Raw genomic sequence first — 26684 nt, 5'->3', positions numbered from 1 at the left:
ATTCTGCTTTTAACACAACTTGGGATGAAGTTATTTTTTTGTTTGAAGACATTTTGAACAACCAAGACCCCCAGAACGAGTTCTACCTTGATGACCCAGCCAAAGAGTTATACCTTGGAGATCCACAAAATCCTGAAAAAGAGTTTTACCATGATGATACTTGTTGTGAGTTATCAAAACAAAACCCACTGAACAAGTTCTACCTTGATGAGCCAGAATACAAGTCATACATTGGAGACCCACAAATTTCTGAAAATTGGGAAAGGGGAGTTCTCCCTGATGGTCCGCAGTTATACTATGTGAGACACATCATAGAAACCCTAAAAAATTGTGAAATGGGAATTCTCCCTGATGGTCCGCAGTTATACTATGTGAGACACATCATAGAAACCCTAAAAAATTGGGCAAGGAGAGTTCTCCCTGATGGTCCGCAGTTATACTATGTGAGACACATCATAGAAACCCTAAAAAATTGGGCAAGGAGAGTTCTCCCTGATGGTCCGCAGTTATACTATGTGAGACACATCATAGAAACCCTAAAAAATTGGGAAAGGGAAGTTTTCCCTGATGGTCCGCAGTTATACTATGAGACTTATCACGGAAACCCCCAATATTTCTGAAAATTGTGGTTCTACCTTGGGGACTTGGAAAGATGGTTATATTTTTGGAGACTCGGAATGGGGGTTTTGTTTTGATGACTCGGAATGTGATACCTATCTTGGAGGCTCAACAGGAATGTGGTTATACCTTGGGAAATTGGAAAGTTGGTTTTATTTTGGAGACTCTACCTGTGGGGTTCCTCTTGGAGACTCTTTGGATTCTAAAGCAATGAACAATGTTCTTTATTTAATGACGCTTGATTTAAGCAATATCAAGAAAGTTCGAGGAAGAAAATGCTTGAAAATTCTTTCTTCCCATTTCTACTTCTTCAAACTTGAAAGCCTTGAAAGACAGAATTGGAAGAAGAGGAAAAAAAAAAAATGAAATACGTATTTAAAAAAAGAAGAAAAGAAAGATTATGTTAGGGTTTGGGTGGGATTTTGAATGTGAGGGTTAGGGATGGGGTTGGGTTAGGGATGGGGTTGGGTTAGGGTTGGGATTTTGAATGTGAGGGTTAGGGTTGGGGTTGGGTTAGGGATGGGATTGGGTTAGGGTTGGGATTTTGAATGTGAGGGTTAGGGTTGGGTTAGGGATGGGGTTGGGTTAGGGTTGGGTTAGGGATGGGGTTGGGTTAGGGATGGGATTGGGTTAGGGTGGGATTTTGAATGTGAGGGTTAGGGATGGGGTTGGGTTAGGGATGGGGTTGGGTTAGGGTTGGGATTTTGAATGTGAGGGTTAGGGTTGGGGTTGGGTTAGGGATGGGATTGGGTTAGGGTTGGGATTTTGAATGTGAGGGTTAGGGATGGGTTGGGTTAGGGATGGGGTTGGGTTAGGGATGGGGTTGGGTTAGGGATGGGATTGGGTATGGGATTGGGTTGGGTTAGGGATGGGGTTGGGTTAGGGATGGGGTTGGGTTAGGGATGGGTTGGGTTAGGGATGGGGTTGGGTTAGGGATGGGTTTGGGTTAGGGATGGGTTTGGGTTAGGGATGGGGTTGGGTTAGGGATGGGGTTGGGTTAGGGTTTGTATATTATTATGACTCACTCACACATACACACACACACAAAAGTTAAGCCCCAACTGGAAAGTTGAGGGATTCTGTGTTTGGGGTTCACATATTTAAAAACGTATCCCCATTATACACACACAAAAGTTAAGCCCCAACTGAAACGTTGTGGGATTCTGTGTTTGGGGTTCACAGATTTAAAAACGTATCCCCATTATACACACACAAAAGTTAAGCCCCAACTAAAAAGTTGTGGGATTCTGTGTTTGGGGTTCACAGATTTAAAAACGTATCCCCATTATACACACACAAAAGTTAAGCCCCAACTAAAAAGTTGTGGGATTCTGTGTTTGGGGTTCACAGATTTAAAAACGTATCCCCATTACATTTTATTTATTTATTTATTATTTTCAAGGGTATTATCTGCTTACTTGTGTTTTTTGTAATTCGTGTGAGTAAAATGAACCCAAGATTTCTTCTCCATTTAAATCATATAATTTGTAGGTCCAAGGGTTTGTAGCCATTACATCAACGATTTTAAATAATTCATTAGTCCATCTCTTTGTATAACCTTTCTCAAAATGGCTTTTCCATTTGTATATTCTTACAATATCACCAACTTTGAAGTTGGGCTTTCTCAAATTAATCTCCTTTTCATATTCTAATTTTGTAAATGTTTCTGATGGTTTTGATTTTGTTTGATGAATGAACTGTATTATTGTAATTATCTACAATATCCTGAATTAAATACACCCATTTTTGAGAACCGAGTTGTGTGAATTTTTTATATAATTTCTCTTTTAAAGTACGATTAAAACGCTCAATAACAACTGCCTTTCCTTCATTAAAGGTGCTGTATAATTTAATACCCTTCCCCTTAAGAAATTTCATGAATATTTTGTTATAGAACTCTGTTCCCTCATCAGTCCATAACTTCTTTGGTTTCCTTTTATCCCGATCAAATATTAGCTTAAAGGCTAACATTAAAGTATCACCCCTTTTATTTTTTTAAAGGGACAACCCAGGCAAATCTACTCCTCAAATCAATAATGGTTAAAGCATACCTGTATCCCCTGTCATTATTCAATTCAATTAAATCAGCGGACCATATGTGGTCGGTGTATTTAGAATAAACCTTCCTGCTTTTAAACTTTGTGATTATAGGTTTGTGTAATTCTTCAGCCAAAAGCTCCTCAGTCTTGATGACATCATTAGAGCCTAATAGTTTTTTGAGGAATAACCAAGACCAAGTTTCAATTTAGCATTTATCAAATTTCTCACAATAAACCTATCAACTTTCTCTCTCAACGTTGGATTTTGTATCAAAGACAAATTATACAACATTTCGCTGTCGGCTTTATGTTTTTCAGTCAACGTAGTGGTTTTCCCATAAGCAATATCATGCTTCATACACACTTCGTCAACCCTATTTGTAGGTTTAGACCAAGGTTTAGGATTGTCAGCCTCATCTAATCTTTTATCCAAGTTTGTTCCTGGACCACAGAAAGAATACCCTGGAAGGTGTAATTCCCCTGGAATTCCAGTTGTTGTAAATTTACTTCCTGACAGAAACTTTTGTATGTCTCCTCCTCTTTTAGGAGAGATGAATTGGCACTTTTTAGAGCCACATACTTGACATATTCCTTTTTGATAAACTCTATTATTTTTAGCTTTAACATAAGAGATATTTTTAGATTTAGTTTTCTTTTCACATTTGAGACAATAACTCATATTTATTTATCAGAAAAATTCCGACAGAGTATCAAAACCTTTTTGGTTTTTAACATATACATTTCAATCTTTATTTTTAAAACATAAAGAATCCTAAGGAATGCCTTCACTCTCTCCTCCATTTATTTACAAATAAAAACTAACTAAAGTCAATGACACCAACATCATCAATCACATAATCTTTTCCTTCTTCTTCTTCTTCTTCACCACTTTCTCGTTTAAATCTCCTCCCTGAAATTGAAGACATTGACATTGTTATTTTTGAAACCATTATCTTCATAAGAGTTGTTAATTCTTTAATTTCCTCTTCGGTGCATTGAGATTGATTTATTTGCTGTAATACACTCAATCTTTTACGAATCTCACTGATTTCCATCTTTTTATATTTTTCCTCCCTCTCTCTTTGCTCCCTTTCCTCCCTCTCCTCCTTCTCCTTTTTCTCCCTCTCCTCCTCCTTTTTCTCCCTCTCCTCCTCCCTTTCCTCCTGCTCCTTTTTCTCTCTTTCCTCCTTCTCTTCTTTAACTCCTTCCTCATTTATCTTAGCAATTTTTGATGTCAATATTTTCACAGCATTCATTCTTTCTTTATTTTCCTCTTCGGTGAGTTGAGATTGATCTTCTTGCTGTAATACATCCACTCTTTTTTGAATCGCTCTGATTTCCATCTCCCTCTCCTCCCTCTCTCTTTGTTCCCTCTCCTCCTTCTCTCTTTTCTCTCTTTTCTCCTTCTCTTCTTCAACTCCTTCCTCATCCCTTGCTACCCTTGAGTTTAAACCCCAAAGAATATTATACATATACTCATCTGGATTTTGAGATATTCTTGTATCTATAATTATTTTTCTCATAATAGGATACCAATAAGATTTGTTGACGATTTCTAAAAGAGTTTTATATTTCATAACTTTGAGAAGTTCATTTTTATTTAATACTTTAAACAAGTCTCTATTTGTGGGTTTAACAATATCAGTATAAGGCCAGTTTTTTATGACAAAATTCCCATGTATATGCTCCAAATCATAAGGTATGTAATACCGAGCACCCTTTTCTTGTAGGTATCCTTGAATACAAAAATTATAATTCTCTTGTAGTCTTCTTCCTGCCATTTATGTATCAGAAATATATGTGAGATTAATATTATGACAGGTAATACCACCCCATCTTCCCACTACCAAATCGGTTTGTATTCCTCAGCTTTCTATCCTTATCTCATGACCTTCCTTCTTTGTCATGCTAACCATCGCTGTACTATCATATATTTTTCTTTTCTTAAAACCATGTATTTGTTGTTTATTAATTGTACTTCCACATAAATCCATATCCTCACCAAGTGGATAATATTCTTCTTTACGAGACTGATTCAAATCATGTAGGTCTTCTATGTTTATTGAAAAAGACCAATTATACCCTAAATCAGGCATATCGTACCCCCATTTATTAATTCGCATATTAACTATATGTCCTTTATAAAATTCAATTGTAAGCAGGTAGTTAAATTCAATGAGGAAAGGTGTATGGTCAGTATAACCAGGTGTTGTGGTTGTAAATTTTACTTGTTTAACAAAACGTGCTGTTTTCTTTAAAAATATATATTGTGATAAATCACTAAATCTAATTAAGTCATTTGCATCTGTAGGGTTTGGATAATTGATTAATTTATAAGTATTCTTCATATTAATATTTTTACTTACACTAGATTTTTGTCGTTCAGCCTGTGCCTTTGTATAATAATTTGATAAATCAATATCCTGAGAGGATTTTCCAAAGATAGAACCATCTTTTCCAACATAAGTCATTTATATTAGATTAAAAATGATATCATAAAAATTTTCATTATTGTTGAGTTGAAATAATACATATAAACATAATTGACCACAACATTTAGAATTAATTTCTTGAACTTGAAATGTTTGATGAACACCATTCTGTAAGAATTGTATTACTTCAACAGGTGGTGGCATACCATAACTATCAAAATAATATTTATCCTGACTATTATGAATACAAACCCAATGAGAACCATTCTGTGTGTCTAAATTCATAATAATATTCTTTGTATTCTTATTTATATGTATTAATTCATCTCTCATACAAATAACCACATTATCAATTTTTAGTGTTTTACAATACTTAGTAAGTTCTATATTTGACGTTGTATTCTTTCCAAATTGTTTAAACCATTTATCCATTTATTTATGAGAAAGATACAATCCATTACCCCGTTTAGTTAGTTTAACACCCGCTTGAGCGATAGAGGAAAGCATATCTCTAACCAACAATCTAGCTTTATCAGGTAGACTTTCAAGTTTTTGAGCAAAATCTACAATTACACCACTTCCACTAATTTGTTTCTCCAACTCCTTGTTATGTCTTTCCAATTCTTTTTGAGCTTTTAGTTGTGCCTTCCTTTCATTAGCAGTTTTTACCGCTGCTGAAATACCACCAGTCAATGCTCCCGCCGCACTTAAACCAGCAAATAAAGGAATTAGAAACGGGAGAAATCCTCCTCTTGACTCGTCTATTGAATATTTATTTAACATAGGTTTCGTCATTTTAATTTTAAGAGATCCAACATCATTTAGTGTTTTTACTTGTGTGTGTGTGAGTAAAACATCAATTCTTACAGCTCCTTTTCTTTGAATTGTATTAACATTAATAATACAAGGCTTTTGATTTTGAATACAAGATGTTAATTTATTAAGATTGATTTGATTAACATATACCCCAACCATTTATTTATGAGAAAAAACCTATGTGATATTAATCATAACACCATTATCTGTATTAATCTGTAATTCTGTTTCCTCCAAAAGCAAACAATATGCATTAACCTCTTCACTCTCCCCTCTTTCAATGTATAGAGAAGTATCCACTCGATTAGACTTTATAGTTTCCTTTTGAGAACTCAGGTCAATTGCGTAGATTGTATAAAGTTTTTGAAACGCAACCATATCCAAAATAGGATCATTATTACCATTACTTTCACACACCTTTTGGTAGGACTTGTAGGCTTCCGCATAATCATTTTTTTCCCAATCAATTTCCAATCTATCTCGCGGATAAAATGTGCCATCAAGAGAAACCCGAAGTTGTTTCACCTTAGCATTATCACTCAGCGCATTATTCTTATTAGTACCGTCCTCTCCATCTGGTTTTTTAAAAATGAGCCAGAGGTATCGTGGCTTTCCTTGAAGAACACCCAAATTCCAAGTGTAGGTAGTGTGTTCCAGTTTAACGTGTTGACATCTTCTTTTAAGGTATGATACATTTAGCGGTTTCTTTGAGTTAAGTCTTCTATTTAACATCTCTTCCGTTTTAAGATTAGGAGTATATTCACTGATATACCAACACAAATCATTAATAACAAATTTATTGTTGTCTCCAAAAGCATTTTCAACCCCAAAAAGCAACCTATTTACATTATCATTCCTTTGTAGTTGAAATCTAATTTTAAGACCATACAAAACTTTGTCATAATCACAAAATCCAAATATACCTTTCAGAGGTACTGCTACGGTAAAACTATTCTCTGGTTTTGTGTCATCATTATACATTGCCTTCCTTTGACTATAACCAGGGTCTGTGTTTGTACCCGTTGACATATCAGGAATAAAACCTTCAACAGCTCCCTTACCCATTCTATCACCAAACGAATATAGTGTAAATTTCATCATTTCAGATGTAGCAGAGACATAATCAGCAAGAAAGCACAGCACATACACAGCAAGAAACTATCAGCTATATTCAAGTAAGTTTGTTGATTATTTATTTCAAAACTTTTTGTTCCGTTTGAATTCCAGTCTGTTCCTGTTATAGCATTTACCTTGAAATAGTCTTCCTTTTTTGTGGAGTTTGAAATGATAATTGTATCATCCAAATCATAGATACTATCAATCGCTTCCATACTTGTATTTTTATAGTATTAAAATCGTTGAAACCCTGACCCAAGTATTTTAATGATTTTTTGTCGTTCTTGTGAAGATAGTTGAGTTTTACCTTTTTTTATTTCTTTGATTGCTTGTAATTTATGAGACTCCTTTTGAGCATCTTTTATACTCTTTATAGCACCCGCAACGGAGCCCACGGCAGAAGCAGTTGAACCAATTAGGTCTTTATGTTTAAGGATGGTTGAACCAATACGCATTAGAGTATCAATTATCCCATCTCCTTTATTTCGAAATTGATGACCTACACCTCGTTGTCTCTTAGGTTTATAGTATCCTTTACCCACATACCTTGTATAGTATGGTGAAAGGTACATGCCCTCCCCTGTAATTATTTTATATTTTCCCAACTCATGTTTTCTCACAATAACCATTATTTATTTATTGAAAAACTTCATGTAGGTGAATTCTGATGGATACAATTTCATCATTAAAGGATATCATACGATTATCTTGGTCGGTTATCCTAAAATTTACTCTGTATATGGTTTTTCCTGACACAGGTAAATAGACAAGATTTTTTGGTTCCATATTAAATTTATAACCAATCGGGATTGAGTATGCACTGAATGAAAATATTGTATTTGTTCTTATTCCATCGTTATAAGCACCATCAATCAAATCACAATGAATTAATACTGAATTTATACCGGAGGATATTTGGATAACATTATCACTGTAAAACGTCCCGTTATTTTCAATCTTTTTTGAAGAGAAACCCAATAGCTCTCTAAACGAATTTTCAATCGTGAAATCAACTTTATAATTATTTTTAAGTTTAATAGTTGATTTTGAAGTGTGTTTTTGAATATCTATTACAATATTTTTTGGTTCATCACCTTTTTCTTTCATAAGGCGAGAGACTTCTGAAGATATTTGAGAAATCTCGTAAGCTCCAGGTGAAACGGTTATAGTTTTATATCCACTTCCTGGATTATAACTAAACTTGTTGTTTTTCTCTGTGATATTAAAAAGGGTATTGTAAGTTTCCATTGACAACAAAGATGCCTCATATGAGGTAAGGGGGTCAAGTTGTAGTGGGTAAGGGAATGAAGCTGTGTAATCGCTCGTTGTGAAATTAAAACTAAGAATTGTGCTTCTCATCTTATTTAATATCTAATAAAATATCTTTGTATTGACATTTATTAATTATTTTCATGTTCATCAACTGATCTAAAATGGCTGAGGATTCATCTATCTATAATGCCAGTAATCTCTGTGTGTCTGTCTGTGACCGCTGTTTCTCGACAACCACGGGTCCGATATACTTGAAACTTGCCAGGTATATTGCTGGGGACCCGAGGATGTGCCTTTTCAAGGTTTCATATTAATCGGACAAGTAGTTAGCGAGCTATGTCCAAAAAACGATTCAACCAATCAGAGAGCAGCGAGCTATCACGTGTGCCGAACGTGGCGAACAGACTCTGCCTCGGACGGCACATTTGAGAGCGTATTCATTTATTTCACGTTGGCAAACTATGTTGCCGCTATGTTGGCGTTAAACTATGTTTTAAAACTAATTAAAACTAATTTGCGATTCTTTCGCTTTCCTGCGCGTTTGTGCACGCTATGGCGATTTCTTTACCAAACTCCGCAAGCCGTTCGCTTTGGACCAAACCATTTCATGTAAATAGAGGGGGGGATTGCCACCGTACTCGCAAGCCGTTCGCTTTGGACCAAACCATTTCATGTAAATAGAGGGGGGGGATTGTCACCGTACTCGCAAGCCGTTCGCTTTGGACCAAACCATTTCATGTAAATAGAGGGGGGGGATTGTCACCGTACTCGCAAGCCGTTCGCTTTGGCTTTGCGAATGGACCAAACCATTTCATGTAAATAGAGGGGGGGTTCTGTGGTCGTTACTGCCACGCGGTTTGGAATGTTTTTCCGAATGGGCACCCACGTACGGGCATGCCCTAGTTAAAACAATTGTTGTTTCCAGCCTTCTTACTACCTAACAACAATAATAGCCTATTAACTAATTGTGATGGGTCATTTGGAAGAAAACTAACACCCGAACCAAGCTTACTTAAAGCATCAATAATATGTTTCTCCTTCTCATTCTTCTTACTTTTACCAGCAACAGAAACTCCATAATCAAGTGCATTTAGCAACTCAATATATACCCTATCTTCCTCTCTTTCCATATCAAGTGGTTCCTCAAAATATTTTGAATCGCTGAATCCGGGGTTTGTTAGAAGAAACATTAATCTTGGAGTTAATTTAACATTTGGTTGAGTAGAACTCAAGAACATCAATTCATCATTAAATATCAATACCTTTTTTTCCACAAGATGAAACACTGCTGGTTCTTCTGTTGGAATGAGACCTGCTCTGGTTTTTGAACCCGCCGAATATTCATTGTTTTGAAGAGCTTCCACAACATAATTAGGTGGTTGATTTACCTCCTCAAGTTTCCGAAATAATCCTTCATCATCATATTGTAATTTTCCAAGTTCTTGTTTTGTTATCTGACTAAAATCTTTGAGCATTTGAAGTTTTTTCGGAGTAAATTCTACCGTGGGAACTGTAGGGTGTTGAGTTTTTAAAAGCGGTTTAAAAAATTTCTCTTGTTTTCTTTCAAAGGCTTCTTCACCAGTTAGTTTCTGTCTCCATTTCTTCTTTATCTCTTCCTGTTGCTTTACAACTTTTGAAACCAACTCTTGATGTTCCTTAAACTTTCTTGCTCTTTCTTCAGCATTCATTTAGTATTGAAAAATATCATTTAATGAATTGTAAAGGTCAATGGGAAAATTTTCCTTTTCTTCATCATTATAGTAAATGTGTTGAAATAAATCTTTTTCTTTAAATATTTCATCAAATTCTTTATTGGTATTAATACGAGTTGTTATTTCTTCTTCACTAATACTTGTATCTCTGCTTTTCATACGTTTGCGTTGAGTCTCCTCATCGATATCAAAACCGAATGATAAAATCTTAACTCCATCACCACACAATTGTTTAATAATTTGTCTCATTCCTTCAGGATTAGTTTCTAAAATCTCAAGACCATTAGATTTTACTTTATTTAACTCACTCTTACAATGTGAATATTTTGTAGAACCAAGAGAGACCTCCTCAAATATTTGACCTTCGTTCCTCAATCGCATATGTTCCTCCATTGAAATGTAGTAATAATCTTTCCCTTCTACTTCTCCTGGTCGCTTTGCTCTGGTTGTAGTACTCACAAAACGAATCATAGGGTGTTTTTAAAAAAAACTTACAATCTTGTCATTTTTACTATTCAAGAGTTTAGATTTATGAAAGTTCTTTCCAGAAGCAGATTTACCCACAAGGTTAATAATAATTGTTGTCATTTATATATGTAATTATGTTTAAAATAAAAATACATCCTTTAATATCTCATCTTGTTTCACAACAATATATTTATATTTTCCAATCGTGTGTTTCATATAATTTTCAAATTCTTTTTTACTACATAACGTAGAGCAATTATCTCTCCAAAAATTATTTACATCTATTGAATCTAACTTAAATAAAATAAAAGTATTAGCATTGTTTCTTATTGAGCGTCGAGGGAGTTGAAAATATGACTGACTAAGATAAATACAATTACAAGAAGAATGTCTCCCTCTTGTATAGTAGCTATCCATTACTGTTTGGTTTCTCTCATGAACACAATCATCAAAGATGACGAGGTTCTTTTTTGATTTATCTAAATCTTGAGGTGAAGGTATATCATCCGTATTATCACTGAGAATACAAGTTATGGGTTTTGGTTTAGGTTTCTGTGTATCACAAAATAGTTGTATTATATCCTCAATGTTATAATCATTTAGTTTGTTTTGAAGTTTAAATAAACCGATAATGTCTTCCTTTTTAAGACCTGCATTAAAACCCTGTGAGAGTAGTTGATACTCGGGTTGAAAACTTGACTTCGTAAAAATTATTAAATTATCATAATCTAAAATGTTGGGGGTAAGGAGCATCTTTAAAAGCAAACAGGTTTTTCCACATCCGCTTGAACCAACTATTAGACATCTCAATGAATTTGGAATGTTTTTATGGTTATTAAATTTTATCTTATTTTCCCAAACGGGTAAAAAATCATTCATTTATATATTTGGAAAACAAGTCATCCAACTTTTTTTGAGCTATTTTAGAAACTCTATATTTTATCCTGAGTTCGGGTTTAATTTCAAAATAATTCATTATTTTATTTATGTAGTATCTTGTATTAACATTTCCATTAAAATTATTTTGAATAATAAATATCATTAAACCCTAATACATTTCCTCAGTACAAAGAGTCTCTTTCCTTGTAAGAAATGGTGTATTATCACCATAATGCTTAACATTCATCTCTCTTATTAATCTTGTAAAGTAATTCATTTTTGGTTCTAATTTAAAAGAGTTATATGTTTTTTTATATTTCTTATTATCATTAATTAGAATATAATCACAGAATAAAAATTGTTTATATGAATCCTCATCATTAAGCCCCACTCTATCACAAGCCGGACAATTCTCTAATTTATCATATGGAGAGTCTGGAAATTCTAAATATCCTTCAGAACTTATCATATTTATGTGGTAAATTTTTACTTAAACTAAATGCAAGTTTATTCATTAATAAATACAATGTTTCAAAGCACAAAAGACAAATTTCAATCAATCTCTACTTCGGTGAAAGATATAGAAAAATATGTCAAAGATGTTAAATTGAACAAAGATAAATATGGAAATTTTTGGGTAAAACCAGTTATGCAAAATAACATGAGCCCCTCTATTTCATTTAAAGGAAGAGCTCTAACTATACCTGGAAAGACATCCATTAAAGTAAATCTAACAAAAGTTTCTCCTCTACTGGCAATTTATTCAAAGCTTGAAAAAGTGATTGACCACGATACTTTGAAAAAGAATGATAAGACCATCAACAATACTCGTGGAGAAATTTGTATTTACTTTAATAATCCAAAGGGTGTAGATCTAAGTAAAATGAATGATGTTAATATTTCTGGTGAAATGTCATTTCGTTCTATGATAGTTAGAGATTATTTAAAGATAACTTTTGATATTAAAAATGTAGAGATTGAATCCGTTAATGAAAGAAAGTATATTGGTATAGATGGAAAGGTTTTTTCTGCTAATTAAATATGAGTCATTACAGCAGTGAAGATTTTACTATTTCATTGAACTCGGACGATAGTGATGATAGTATTTCATTGAACTCGGACGATGGTGATGATAGTATTTCATTGAACACAGATGATAGTTATGATACTAATAGTTTGTGCTCAAATGATAGTTATGAGAGTAGCTTTATTGATGACTCTGAGTATGATTCTGAGTATTCATGTGATAGTTATGACTTAGATGATTCTGAGTGAAAAAGTGTTTTAGTTTAAGCACAGCGATATATATAAAACGGAGCTGTAAAGCTCAAAAGTGTTTTATTTTAAGCACAGTGATATATATAAAACACCACGTTTTCTCACGCTATAAATATGGTTTATTGTGATACTTGCGAGAAGGAAGTAAAATATTATAAACAACATATTCTCACCGCAAAACATACATACAACATTCTTAACAAACTTTCCCCTCTTCCACCTAAAACAAAACATTGTAAGGTCTGTAAAACAACCATCCTCAAGAAGGGGTTTAAAGCCCATCTTAAAACTAACAAACACTTGTCAAAATTGTTTACTATTAAAAATACTGATGGTGCTTTCAAAAGACATATCAGGCTTCGAATCTTTAACTTCAAACCTCCCGAACCAAAGTCTATAGTTGATGCTGTAGAAATAGTCAAACCTGCTGTTCAAACATTGATTGAAAAAACACTAAAAGAAATGAAACCACTTAAATTTTATATGGGGGTAAAATTAGAAATGACAAAGGATAAAGGAGTTATAGATACACCATACATGAGAACTGAGCCACACTTTATATCTTCATATCAAGATTTTAAAACATCAGGAGTCTATGATGAACTTATTAAACAAGAGCAAGATGTGGATAATTCAATCGTAGGAAGTGGATTCAATATAGGAAAAATTATTTACATAGACATTCATATTCTTAAATCAGATCCTCTAAAAGCTTCTTCTTACATTGATTTACCCAGTGTTATCAAAAATAGAAAAGCAGTTATCAATATCAAAAATAAAGACAATAAATGTTTTCTCTGGTCTATTTTAGCACACTTACATCCTCCACATTTTCATGATGAAAGAGTATCTCATTATAAAAAATATGAGAATACATTAAATACGAAAGATCTAAAGTTTCCGATGACTTTAAATGATATTCCTAAATTTGAAAAGATGAATAATTTATCAGTTAATGTTTATGGTCTAACAGAAACAAACAACATTCAGGTTTTAAAGCTTTCTGACAATTGTAAACAAACTCATATTAATCTTCTATATTTTAATTCAGAGGAAAATTCACATTATACATACATCAAAGATATTACAAAATTAATAAAACCACAAGTATGTAAAAGAACAAATAAAATATATATTTGTATGCATTGTCTTAACTTCTTCCATACACAAGAAAGATTAGATAAACATTCAAATTATTGTGGTGAACATAAATCAACGGTAATCAACATGCCTAAAAAAGGCTCAAAGATCACATTCAAAGGTCAAAAGAAAACTAAAACATCCATTTGTTATATATGCTGATTTTGAAAGTATTTTAGAAAAAATTGATACTGCTTCTCCAGATCCAAAAGAATCATACACAAATAAATATCAAAAACATACTCCTTGTGGTTATTGTTATTATATCAAATCATCCATTGGTGATAAATATAACAAGTTGAGATGTATAGAGGCTCAAATACCCCAGAGGAGTTTGTGAAACGACTAGAAAAAGACTGTGTTCGATTAACCAAGATAATGAGAGAAACCAATAAACCAATGTCCTTAACAAGTAACGAAAAAAGAGAATTTATAAAAAACAATGTCTGTCATATTTGTGAGGAGAAAATTGGTAAAGGTCTAAAGGTTAGAGACCATTGTCATCTCACTGGTAAATATAGAGGTCCGGCTCATCAAAGTTGTAATATTAATTAATCAACTCCCCTCTTTCATTCCTGTCTTTCTTCATAACAACGCTCATTATGATACACATCTATTTATCAAGGAACTCTCAAAGACTTCTGGAAGTATCTCAGCAATTCCAAACACGGATAAGAAATACATTTCATTCACAAAAACAATTCACACATCTCCTATTACTCATATCAGATTTCTTGATACATTTAAATTCATGGCAAGTCCATTGGCTAACTTGGTTCAAAATCTAAAAGAGTTTCCATGTCTTTCAGAGTATTTTTTAGATAAAGATTTTCTAACACAAAAGGGAATTTACCCCTATGACTATATGGACTCATTTGAGAGATTCAATGAAACACAACTTCCTTTAAAAGAAAATTTCTATAACAAATTAAATAATAGTCATATATCTGATAAAGATTATGTACACGCACAAAATGTTTGGAAAAAATATAACATTAAGAATCTTGGTGAGTATCACGATTTGTACCTCAAAACTGATGTGCTTTTGTTGGCTGATGTGTTTGAGGCTTTCAGAACAATCTGTCATTCTGGATATGGATTGGATCCTGCTCACTATTACACTGCTCCTGGATTGGCTTGGAGCGCGATGTTAAAAATGACAAAACAAGTTTTGGATTTGATAACCGATGTTGATATGCTTTTGATGATTGAAAAGGCAAAGAGAGGAGGAATTTCACAAGTCTGTTCAAAGAGATATGCTAAAGCAAATAACAAGTACATTCCAAATTATGATCCATCGGTAGAGAGCTCCTACTTGATGTATTATGATGCGAACAACCTGTATGGCTGGGCAATGTCTCAGGCTCTTCCTTATGGAAAACTTAGATGGGTAAAGGAAAAAGATTACAAAAAGGTTTTACAAGATGTATGTATCTCTACACAAAAAGAATTGGATGATTCAAAGGTTGGTTATTATTTTGAGGTCAATTTGAAATATCCAGAGGAACTTCATAACCTACACAAAGATCTCCCATTTGTTTGTGAAAAGGAAAGTCCAAAGAAGGAGTGGTTAAGTGATTATCAACAATCATTTAATATAGGTGAATCAACAGAAAAATTACTTACTACATTATATAACAAGAAAAATTATGTTCTACACCAAAGAAATTTGCGACAATATTTATCAAAAGGTCTAAGAATAGAGAAGATCCATAGGGTTCTAAAGTTCAATCAAAGTCATTGGTTAAAGGGGTACATTGATTTTAATACACAAAGAAGAACAGAGTCAAAAACAGATTTTGAGAAAGACTTTTAAAAATTGATGAATAATGCGGTCTTTGGTAAGACCATGGAAAATGTGAGGAAAAGACAAAATATCAGACTATCAACATCTTGGAAACAAGCATCAAAATTAATTAATAGACCGAGTTTTACTAGAGCTGAGGTCTTTACTGAGAACTTTTGTGCGATCCATTTGATTAAAGAGAGTATTGAAATGGACAAACCTATTTATATTGGAACATCAATTCTTGATTTATCAAAGTCATTAATGTATGATTACTTTTATAATAACTTGAGGAAGAAATATCAAAATGATGTTAATCTACTTTATATGGATACAGATAGTTTTATTTTGCAAATTAATACTGATGATGTTTATTCAGACATGAAAAAGGACATTAATATCTATGACACTAGTAATTACAGTCCAGAGAGTGAGTTGTTCTCTTCTAAAAATAAAAATGTGATTGGAAAGTTTAAGGATGAATTAGGGGGAAATGTCATGAGTGAATTTGTGGGATTGAGGTCTAAGGCTTATGCTTATAAATACATTGTGAATAACGTCGAAAAGACTGATAAGAAGTTAAAAGGTGTAAAGAAAAATGTTATTAAAGAAACAATAAACTTTAAGGATTATTATAACTGTTTAACAACAAAGAAAGAAGAGTTTAGAAAGATTAATGGAATAAGAAGTTACAAACATAAATTATATTCAGAAGAGATGAATAAGAAAGCATTGGGGGCTTTTGATGATGAGAGGTTTATTTTAGAAAATGGAATTGATAGTCTCCCTTATGGTTATATAAGTATATAAGTGATAAGTTAAAAAGGGGGGTTAGGGATTTTAACCGGCTACCGCCGCCTTTTTTACTATCTATCTATAATTCCAGCAATCTCTGTGTGTATGTTTGTATGTTTGTATGTTTGTATGTTTGTATGTATGTTTGTCTGTGACCGCTGTTTCTCGACAACTACCGGTCCGATATACTTGAAACTTGCCAGGTATATTGCTGGGGACCCGAGGATGTGCCTTTTCAAGGTTTTAAATTAATCGCAGAAGTAGTTACCGAGCTATGTCCAAAAAACGATTCAACCAATCAGAGAGCAGCGAGCTATCACGTGTGCCGAACGTGGCGAACAGACTCTGCCTCGGATGGCACATTTGAGAGCGTATTCATTTATTTCCCGTCGGCAAACTATGTTGCCGTTAAACTATGTTTTAAAACTAATTAAAACTAATTTGCGATTCATCGTATTCATCGCTTCACATTTGCGACAGTGAAGACTTCACTTCCGGCAGCCAATCACAGAACGCGTTGTTGCGAGCCCGAGAGCCTGCGCCATTACGGTTCGTAATTCGATTTCTTCCGGAGAAAATAATAATTTCTCGATTTCTTATGCGCATTATTTCTCCCAATTCAGTCAGAGCGAAGGGCGGAAGCGAAGAGCGTTGTTTTTTTTGTTTACGGGCGTACGGGCGGGGTAGAGCGTACGGGTAGCATTTTTTTTTTTTTTTGGCAAGGAACGGGCACCCACGTACGGGCATGCCCTAGTTATATAAATGATAGAACCAAGTACCAACCAGACTAAAGAGTGGAGGTGTAATCAACCTTGGTATATAAATGGTAAACATAACGAATGTGAAAAATATCAAATAGGTATAATTGAAAAGACAACTGGTAAAACAATTTACAAAACAAATAAGAGAATTAATTTAAATACCGGTGAATTGGGTAAAAAAGATGGAAATATTTTTGAGTGGACGGAAAACTTTGATGGTTGTCAGGAAAATATATACTTTAATTTAAAAATGGTATGTGGCACTGGAGGCGCTCAAACAAGAACATTGAGGGAGGTTTACCATTTTATCTTAGCTCAGTTAAAATATCTTAATAAAGAACCAAACTCAAACATATTTTTTGTTAATATATTAGATGGTGAAGAGAGTGGCAAGAGAATTAAATTATTTCCCACGCATAAACAAATATTTGTAGGGTCGTTGTTTGAGTGGGCCAAAGATGATTCACCAGATGATATTAAGAGTAAAAGGTTAAAAGGTCCATAAGGTCAGAAGGATCACAGGTTCACACAGAAGGACCATTGTTTAAATGGTCTAATGAATAAGGATAACATGTCAAAAGGTTAGAAGGTTCGTAAAGAACAGGGTGAGAGAAATAGAGGTGTTTAGGGGCAATGAGGGAGGGGAAAAATGAACATGTAAGTCAATGGGAAAATGAGAGTGTCCCAGAAGCAACATAGTATATACACTACTGATATTTCAGTTTTTTATTTTTAATAAATGTGCAAAACTTTCTAAAATCCTGTTTTCTCTTTGTCATTATGGGGTATTGAGTGTAGATTGATGAGGGAAAAAATGAATTTAAACGATTTCAGCATAAGGCTGCAACATAACAAAATGTGAAAAAAGTGAAGGGGTCTGAATACTTTCTGAATGCAGTGTATATGCATATATACATGCATACTTACATACATACTTACATACATACATACATACATACATACATACATTATACACATATTGCTTAAGGCTCCTGGGAGAGCAAGAGCACAAATTAATAATGATTAAATATTTACATGGGAATTACAGGAAAGGTCGTGTGTTGGAGATGCACACTGATTGTAAAGCAGCTTGAACCATGTGCTCATGAAATAAGTTGGCTACTTCTCAATTCTGTTGCAGTGGTCTCCTATTAATTGTGTTTAGAGAAAATGTAATTTGACATTGTCTTTTGATTGCAATCAGCTATCGGCACAGCCGCTGATGATACCTCAGCCATTGATGCTACCCAACATCCTTGTGCTTCATACGAACGAACGAACCAAGAGGAGGAATCTTGGGAGGAATTAGACATTCATATGGCATAAATTGCATGTTGTACCTACAGAGGAAGTTATGCTGGCTGAGGAAGATCAGAATGCAGAGGAGAAGTCAGCATTTGACGGTAATTATCAACCGCCAGTATTCGCTCACTGAAATCACCTCACACTTAATACAACAACAACAACAGGCATTTTAAAGGCCATTTTCCCTGCTAGAGCGGGGGTTAGCCTTGCGGTCCCCATGACAATCTTCTCCATTTTGCCCTATTTTCTGCATCTCCCCTTGTTAACCCCCTTGCCGCATTTCTTCTTCCACCATCTTTAGCCAAGTCTTTCTCGGTATTCCCCGTCCTCTACTTCCTTCTACATTCATTTCCATCACTCTTCTCAACCAGTCACTTTCATCCTTCCTCAACACATGACCAAACCATCTCAACCTGTTTCTCTTCACAGCATCAATCACAGGCAATGTTCCCATCATCTTTCGCAATTCATAATTTGTCTTCCTCTCTCTCAACGATACTCCACACATCCACAGATCCATTCGCATTTCCACCCTTTCCAGCCTTCGTTGCTGCTCTACGTTCATTACCCATGTCTCGCTCGCATAAATCATAACACCTCTCACACATGCAGCATACACCTTTCCCTTCAGCTTCAACGACACTCCCCTCCTCAGCAGCATGCCACTCAGTTCCCGAAACTTCTTCCAAGCACATCCCACTCTTGCAACCATTGCCAAGTCTGATCCACCTTCTCCATTCAGCATGTCTCCAAGGTAACAAAATGTTTTCACACCTTCCAGCTTCACGCCGTCTCCAAGATCCAACTCAACATTTCCTCCATCTGCAGCTCCCTCTGTGCACACCTTACATTTGAATGTAGCTGCCACACTGGTTAATGACCCTCTCAGACCACTACATTGTTGATGAGCCCACTCAGCGCACATTGTGCATTGAATGGAGTTCACTCCGACACCCTTCCTGCACACAGCATATGGCCATTTCCCAGTTCTTTCCACCTCACCACATGCTTTACCACTTGCCATCACCTTCGTCTTTCCTATATTCACCTTCAGACCTTTTGTCTCCATACATTCCTTCCACTTGTTCATCTTTTCCTTCAGTCCAAAATACCTCATACATAATAATGGGCTATTTCTTTAAGATTTCAAATTGGTATTGTATGATTAACTCTGTGATGGAAATCATTTCATTCATGACATTGATTATCACTTTAAAACACCGCACGTGCTCCACCTACATAATTAATACTTATGTGAAAAACTTGGTCTCATGGTTTATGTAACAGCATCATAGGTTCACACTTTGTGAGGTTTAAACACTTGCTTTTAATCTTCTTTTCATCCTTTTTTATTGTCACGGTTGTGTGTCTTCAATGAGGGTAATGAGGCAGTCGGATATGGGACGAAAATATCTCCACGTACACCGGGTGAATTTGGTGCAAATTGGTGTTTCAGAACACATGACCGTGGCGAATCTGCCAATAAGGTTGGTCAAGCGAAGCTGACAGTGAGCAGTGTTTAAAATGCTTTTGTACAAACCACATCTGCCCATCTATATGCCAATTTCACCGAGCACTATGGGCCCTCTTCCAATGACCACAATATTTCGTAAAAACGGAAATATTTATTAATATGGAGAAGAAGGGGAAGAAGAAGAACACGGCGGCTGAACGGCAATCACAGACAGTATCCAATGAATACATTAATCCCACGTGCCGTCGGAGCCACGTTGGCTTAACAATTACACCTTATCTTTCAATTGGGGAAACACAATACTTTATAAAACTTCATAGGACATAGAAAGGAGAAGATGAGACAGAGAGAAACCTGTACTGTGCAGCACTGCTCCATCGCACTCGCTCCCGACTTGTTCCTCAGCCTTTCGGACCAGCCAGCCTTGTTATTGCCACTTACCGCAGAAGAACTGCGAACCAAAGTACAACCCTGAGCTATCAAGGACAGCGACAATAAGAAGCCTCACCAACTGCCAATTGCCAACCAACCCCCAGATGTGGTGCGTGCATTTTTAAAATGTCCTGGGGAGGGGGGGGGAGATTGTGCCATCGATGACACGCAGCCTGACAGATGATGGTTCATGGTTCATGCCCATTGAGTGGCAAGCCAGGGAAATTCATGTGATAATGGATGAAATTTTGCTTACTTTGGCATCGCCATCGTGGGCTGTGCTGATTGGCGAATTAGATTGGAAAATTACACACAGAGACAGATGTATGATGGGAATGATCTGAAAGATGGTGGCCGGTGAACAGCTTTCTTGAAGATCTGGAGGGAAGAATGAGATTGAAGAAAATGTGGAAATTGGTTCCACAATTGGGTAAAACAAAAGAGGAACAAATGATTGGAGGTGAGCAGTGATTCTGGGTTCTGGGAGTTTCATAGTATAGAATATCAAGAACAACAACAACAACAATCCTGTGATGGTTGGGCAGGAAGTGCTGCCCGCCGGAATGCCATCACAACATCTGGCAAAGCAAATGCTTTGCCAAAAGTCTAACTGGGCTGAATGGAATAGTGGAGGCGTTGTCGTAAATTAAAATTCCTTAAGCAAAATTGTAAGACGACGTTAATTGTGCGCATGAAGTTTGGTAACGTTAATTGTGCGCATAAAGTTTGGTAACGTTAATTGTGTGCATGAAGTTTGGTAACGTTAATTGTGCGCATGAAGTTTGGTAACGTTAATTGTGTGCATGAAGTTTGGTAACGTTAATTGTGTGCATGAAGTTTGGTAACGTTAATTGTGCGCATGAAGTTTGGTAACGGTAATTGTGCGCATGAAGTTTGGCAACGTTAATTGTGCGCATGAAGTTTGGTAACGTTAATTGTGCGCATGAAGTTTGGTAACGTTAATTGTGTGCATGAAGTTTGGTAACGTTAATTGTGTGTATGAAGTTTGGTAACGTTAATTGTGTGTATGAAGTTTGGTAACGTTAATTGTGTGCATGAAGTTTGGTAACGTTAATTGTGTGCATGAAGTTTGGTAACGTTAATTGTGTGCATGAAGTTTGGTAACGTTAATTGTGTGCATGAAGTTTGGTAACGTTAATTGTGTGCATGAAGTTTGGTAACGTTAATTGTGTGCATGAAGTTTGGTAACGTTAATTGTGTGCATGAAGTTTGGTAACGTTAATTGTGCGCATGAAGTTTGGTAACGTTAATTGTGCGCATGAAGTTTGGTAACGTTAATTGTGTGCATGAAGTTTGGTAACGTTAATTGTGTGTATGAAGTTTGGTAACGTTAATTGTGTGTATGAAGTTTGGTAACGTTAATTGTGTGCATGAAGTTTGGTAACGTTAATTGTGTGCATGAAGTTTGGTAACGTTAATTGTGTGCATGAAGTTTGGTAACGTTAATTGTGTGCATGAAGTTTGGTAACGTTAATTGTGTGCATGAAGTTTGGTAACGTTAATTGTGTGCATGAAGTTTGGTAACGTTAATTGTGCGCATGAAGTTTGGTAACGTTAATTGTGCGCATGAAGTTTGGTAACGTTAATTGTGCGCATGAAGTTTGGTAACGTTAATTGTGCGCATGAAGTTTGGTAACGTTAATTGTGTGCATGAAGTTTGGTAACGTTAATTGTGTGTATGAAGTTTGGTAACGTTAATTGTGTGCATGAAGTTTGGTAACGTTAATTGTGCGCATGAAGTTTGGTGATGTAAATTGTGCGCATGAAGTTTGGTAACGTTAATTGTGCGCATGAAGTTTGATAACGTTAATTGCATGACGACGTACATGACATTGTACATGGCATTGTGCGCATGACGTCATGTTGACGCAAACGTCAACAGAAAATGTATGAAACTAATGGGAAAGAGACTCGTCTGAAGAGTCTGAAGGATGGGAAAGAGACTCGAGAGTCTCACTTAAAAGGTGACTGGTAACCTGGGGTAACGGCACTGTGTGCTACCTGCATCGTGAGCCCACACGGAATTGCCTTTGACAAGGTTCTGGCGACGTCAGCAACCTGGCAGGGCGACACACTCGGGGCCATTTTGCGCGAATAAAGATTCGTTGCTCGTGTTCTGTACTTTCGAATGTGTAGGAATCATGCTTGGAAACATCATGCTGATTTCCCCTTATAGTTACCCAAGATCCCCATTGTGTGGCCTGCAGTGTTGCGACGTGCAACGATCAAAAAGAGTCACAACGATCTTATGCAGGTGGAGGAGGGTGCAACGGCGACCGAAAGGCTCGCTGAACAATCGGCCGTGCCACATAAGCACGATGGAAAATGTGAGTAATGCTGAACATAAGGAGGGGCAAGACCCTCCCCCGCCTTCCCATTCGTATACATCCTTCCCAATATTTTCTTTGGATCTTGAACATTTTTCCTTTGAAATTGCGTGTTGTAACATCAGGCAGAGGGCTGGGATATTGAACGTATAAGCAGAACATATATGTTGTACAAGTAGTGGGAGGTGGGGGGAGGTGGCGAGATGTTGTCCCACCTTTTCTGCCAGGGACATGCTGACCCACCCTACTCTACCATAATGATTATTATTATGAATTTATTAAAGGTTAAATTATATAAGGTTAAATTATTAATGATACTCTTGGTAATCCTGGTATTGGCTTAACGGTTAAGGTGGCTGGCTTAAGATCTGAGGGTCTTGAGCTCTAAGCCCCTATCGTTCCGTTGAATTAACAGGTGGGTCGATTCAGCCTGCCATCCTTCCTTAGTCGGCAAAATGAGTACCAGCTGACTGGTAATAGAGGAATTGCATCAGCGGCACAACCGTGCCCCCAAAAACGATGCAGCTCGGTAGCCACAGGCTGCATACAAAAACAAAACATACTCTTGGTGTTAAATGAGTAGGCCCTTTCACTTAATGGTAGAATATATATATATACTAGTGGGGTCACCCGTGGGAATCCCACGGGCATGGACGTGTGTGACATTTCAACATATTGAGTTAGATGCTGCACATTCATTTTTACAAAATGGTTACTGGCAATTCATCAGATCCAGAAATGGTGTAATGAACACAATTTATTTATTTCACATGATATGTGACCCCTCACTCCTCTCCACCTGACACTCTCCTCTCTCCACCCTCACGCCTCTCCAATCCCACTCCTACTCACACTCCTCTCCAATACCTCCTCACACTCCTCTCCAATACCTCCTCACACTCCTTTCCAATACCTCCTCACACTCCTCTCCAATACCTCCTCACACTCCTCTCCAATACCTCCTCACAATCCTCTCCAATACCTTCTCACACTCCTTTCCAATACCTCCTCACACTCCTCTCCAATCCCTCACACTCCTCTCCAATCCCTCACACTCCTCTCCAATCCCTCACACTCCTCTCCAATCCCTCACACTCCTGTCCAATCCCTCACACTCCTCTGCAATTCCTCATATTCCCCTCCAATCGCTCCTCACTCTCCTCTCCAATCGCTCCTCGCTCTCCTCTACAATCGCACCTCACTCGCCTCTCCAATCGCTCCTCACTCGCCTCTCCAATCACGCCTCACTCTCCTCTCCAATCGGCCTTCACTCTCCAACCCCTCGCTCCTCTCCAACCCCCAGCTCCTCTCCAACCACTAACACTCCTCTCCAATACCTCCTCACACTCCTCTCCAATACCTCCTCACACTCCTCTCCAATACCTCCTCACACTCCTCTCCAACACCTCCTCACACTCCTCTCCAATACCTCCTCACACTCCTCTCCAATACCTCCTCACACTCCTCTCCAATACCTCCTCACTCCACTCGCCTCTCCAATCGCACCTCACTCACCTCTCCAATCGCTCCTCACTCGCCTCTCCAATCACTCCTCACTCACCTCTCCAATTGCTCCTCACTCGCCTCTCCAATCGCCCCTCACTCGCCTCTCCAATCGCTCCTCACTCTCCTCTCCAATTGGCTTTTCCCCGACTCGTTTCTCTCGTTTTTCTCCCGTCTCGTTCGTTTTCTTGCTGCATCCTGTTCAAGTTTGCGTTCTTCATTGACCGTCTCATTCATTTTGGAAATGGAAGTTTCCACGCAATGCATGAATTGTCATGATCCTCAAGACGAAGTGTCTCGTAATCATCAAATGACAAATGGCAAGTAAATTACATTGTGAAAAGTACAGATTTCAAATAAACCTATTTAAAGTGTATGCGCACATAACTAAAAAAAAAAACGAAGAAATATCTCTCGGTAATTTCCTGAAACATATTTTACTTCCGGATAATAATGTTGAATGAAATAAGAACGAAGAAATAAGTGTCGTTTTGTGACGACTGTCATCCAAAGTAAAAGTAATATATCTCAACGGAAAAGAAAAAGCGAATTTTTAATATATGTGGACATTTTCCCCGACTGTTATTTTAGGCGGTGTATTTTCGTGTATCATCGTGGCGCGATTTAAAAAAATATATCTCTGCATTTTGCCGTGCGTGCGTGAATGTTCTCAATTATTTCTGACACCGAGTCTAAAACCATCGATAAAAATTAAATCAGATGCTGAATTCGAGATAGAATCGTGAGGGTGACTCAATGAATGGGCTTTATTTTACAGGCCTTTGAGAAATCATTTCGTTCTATAAACGGAAACTTTCATGGGATTCTCTTCCCGTTTTTTTTTCAACCGAGTCTAAAACTATGTTAGCGACTGTTAAGAATGAAATGATATATCGAATTTGAGTTGAAATAAACCTGTGTGAGAGAGAAAGACAGCATGGGCCTATCTAAACAGGCCTCAAAGGTATTCGAGTTAATAAAATTGTGGATATTTGTTTACATGAAGCCTCTCAAAGAATGGGTGGAGCCACTCTGTAAACGGAGTAAGCCACACCCCTGGACAGACAGACTGACAGACAGAATCATCGTAGCCTATTATAATATATTATATATATATATATATATATATATATATATATATATATATATACACACATACATATATACATATATATATATATACATATATACATTACTTTTCACTAAGGTTGTACCAAAGCTGGCCTCCATTTTGTACAAAATCGAAAAAAACAAGTTTGAGATGATAATGGAAAAAACAACATTATTATTCCCTCTGCCACCAAAGGTGGATGGAGGTTATGTTTTCACCCTGGTCTGTTTGTCTGTCTGTCTGCCTGTGAATAGGATATCTTTTAAAAAGTCGTGGATGGATTCAGACGACATTTGGTGGAGAGGTTGGGTGATTGAAGTTATTTTGGTGAGGATCTGGATCTGAGAATTTTCAAAGTGATTCGTCACCGTTAAGTGATAGGGAAAAAACGATATATATATAATGTGCTATATATAGCACATTATCTCAAAACGTTGTGGACGGATTGGCAGGATTATCGACAGATGACGGACATTTCGAATTCGTGTCCCCTCTCGACACTTAAGCCATTAAGGTCATCATCTCGAACGTTCCTCCATTCTTGAAGAATGAGAGACTGGTCTCCGAACTATCTCGTTATGGTGCTGTGGTTTCCCAAATCACTATGTTACCTTTACTTTGCCAAGACGACCGGGCTAAACATGTGATGTCTTTTAGGAGGCAAGCTTATCTTGTACTTCCTCTTTCTAACATCGAAAGCACGCTGAACATTGTTTTAAAATTCAAAATTGATAATCATGATTACCAATTATACGTAACCACTGACACCTTGAAATGTTTTAAATGTGGTAAATTCGGACACCTGAAACGCTCTTGCCCAAAAACGGCTTCGTCGAATGATGGGACAAACCGTGGAAACAACACATCTCACTTGCGAGGCTTGATCGCATTTCTGTAAATTCTCACCTGTTACATGGAGTTTGCAAATCTGATATCGTGCCTCCAGTTTCTCCGATCACTCCCTAGCTCGAGCATTCGTTCAACTCTCTAAACCGTGTCCAGGGAGTTCTCACTGAAAATTCAACAATAGTTTAATAGAAGACCTCAATTTCATTCAGGCTTTTGAATTTTTCTGGACAGATCTCTTGGAACAGAAGTTAAGCTGTTCTGTTAACCCACTGGTGTGGTGGGATTTAGTAAAAGCCCAAATCAAAGGTTTCTGCCAACAATACCACAGCTTCTCAGAAAGGGCTGATTATGAAGCGAAAAAATTATTGCAATCGGAGATTTTACATCTCCAGAGGGTCACAGGACAAAATAATAATGTGCAAAGAGCCTTAACTGAAAAACAGTCTTTATTGAAAGAAATAACTGAGATAAATGCACGTGGTGCTTTAGTTCAGATGAGGGTGCAGCACCTTAACGAGGCAGACATACCAACTAAGTATTTTTTTTTCTT

The 26684-nt window shown here is 36.5% G+C and overlaps 1 protein-coding gene across 1 annotated transcript in view; it reads left to right on the top strand.

Moving 5' to 3' along the window:
* The window catches only part of LOC137438368 (voltage-dependent P/Q-type calcium channel subunit alpha-1A), a 387802-nt gene that overhangs the window by 131643 nt on the left and 229475 nt on the right, over positions 1–26684 (top strand). Inside the window, exons 10-11 of the mRNA XM_078767016.1 lie at positions 18459–18515; positions 22552–22671. Of these exons, the coding sequence (XP_078623142.1) occupies positions 18459–18515; positions 22552–22671 (177 nt within the window). The remainder of the gene's footprint in view (positions 1–18458; positions 18516–22551; positions 22672–26684) is intronic.

The sequence above is a fragment of the Myxine glutinosa genome, chromosome 13 (assembly GCF_964187855.1).
Source record: "Myxine glutinosa chromosome 13, kmMyxGlut1.1, whole genome shotgun sequence".
Taxonomy (NCBI): Eukaryota; Metazoa; Chordata; class Myxini; order Myxiniformes; family Myxinidae; genus Myxine; species Myxine glutinosa.
This window is presented reverse-complemented; position numbering and strand designations above follow the sequence as displayed.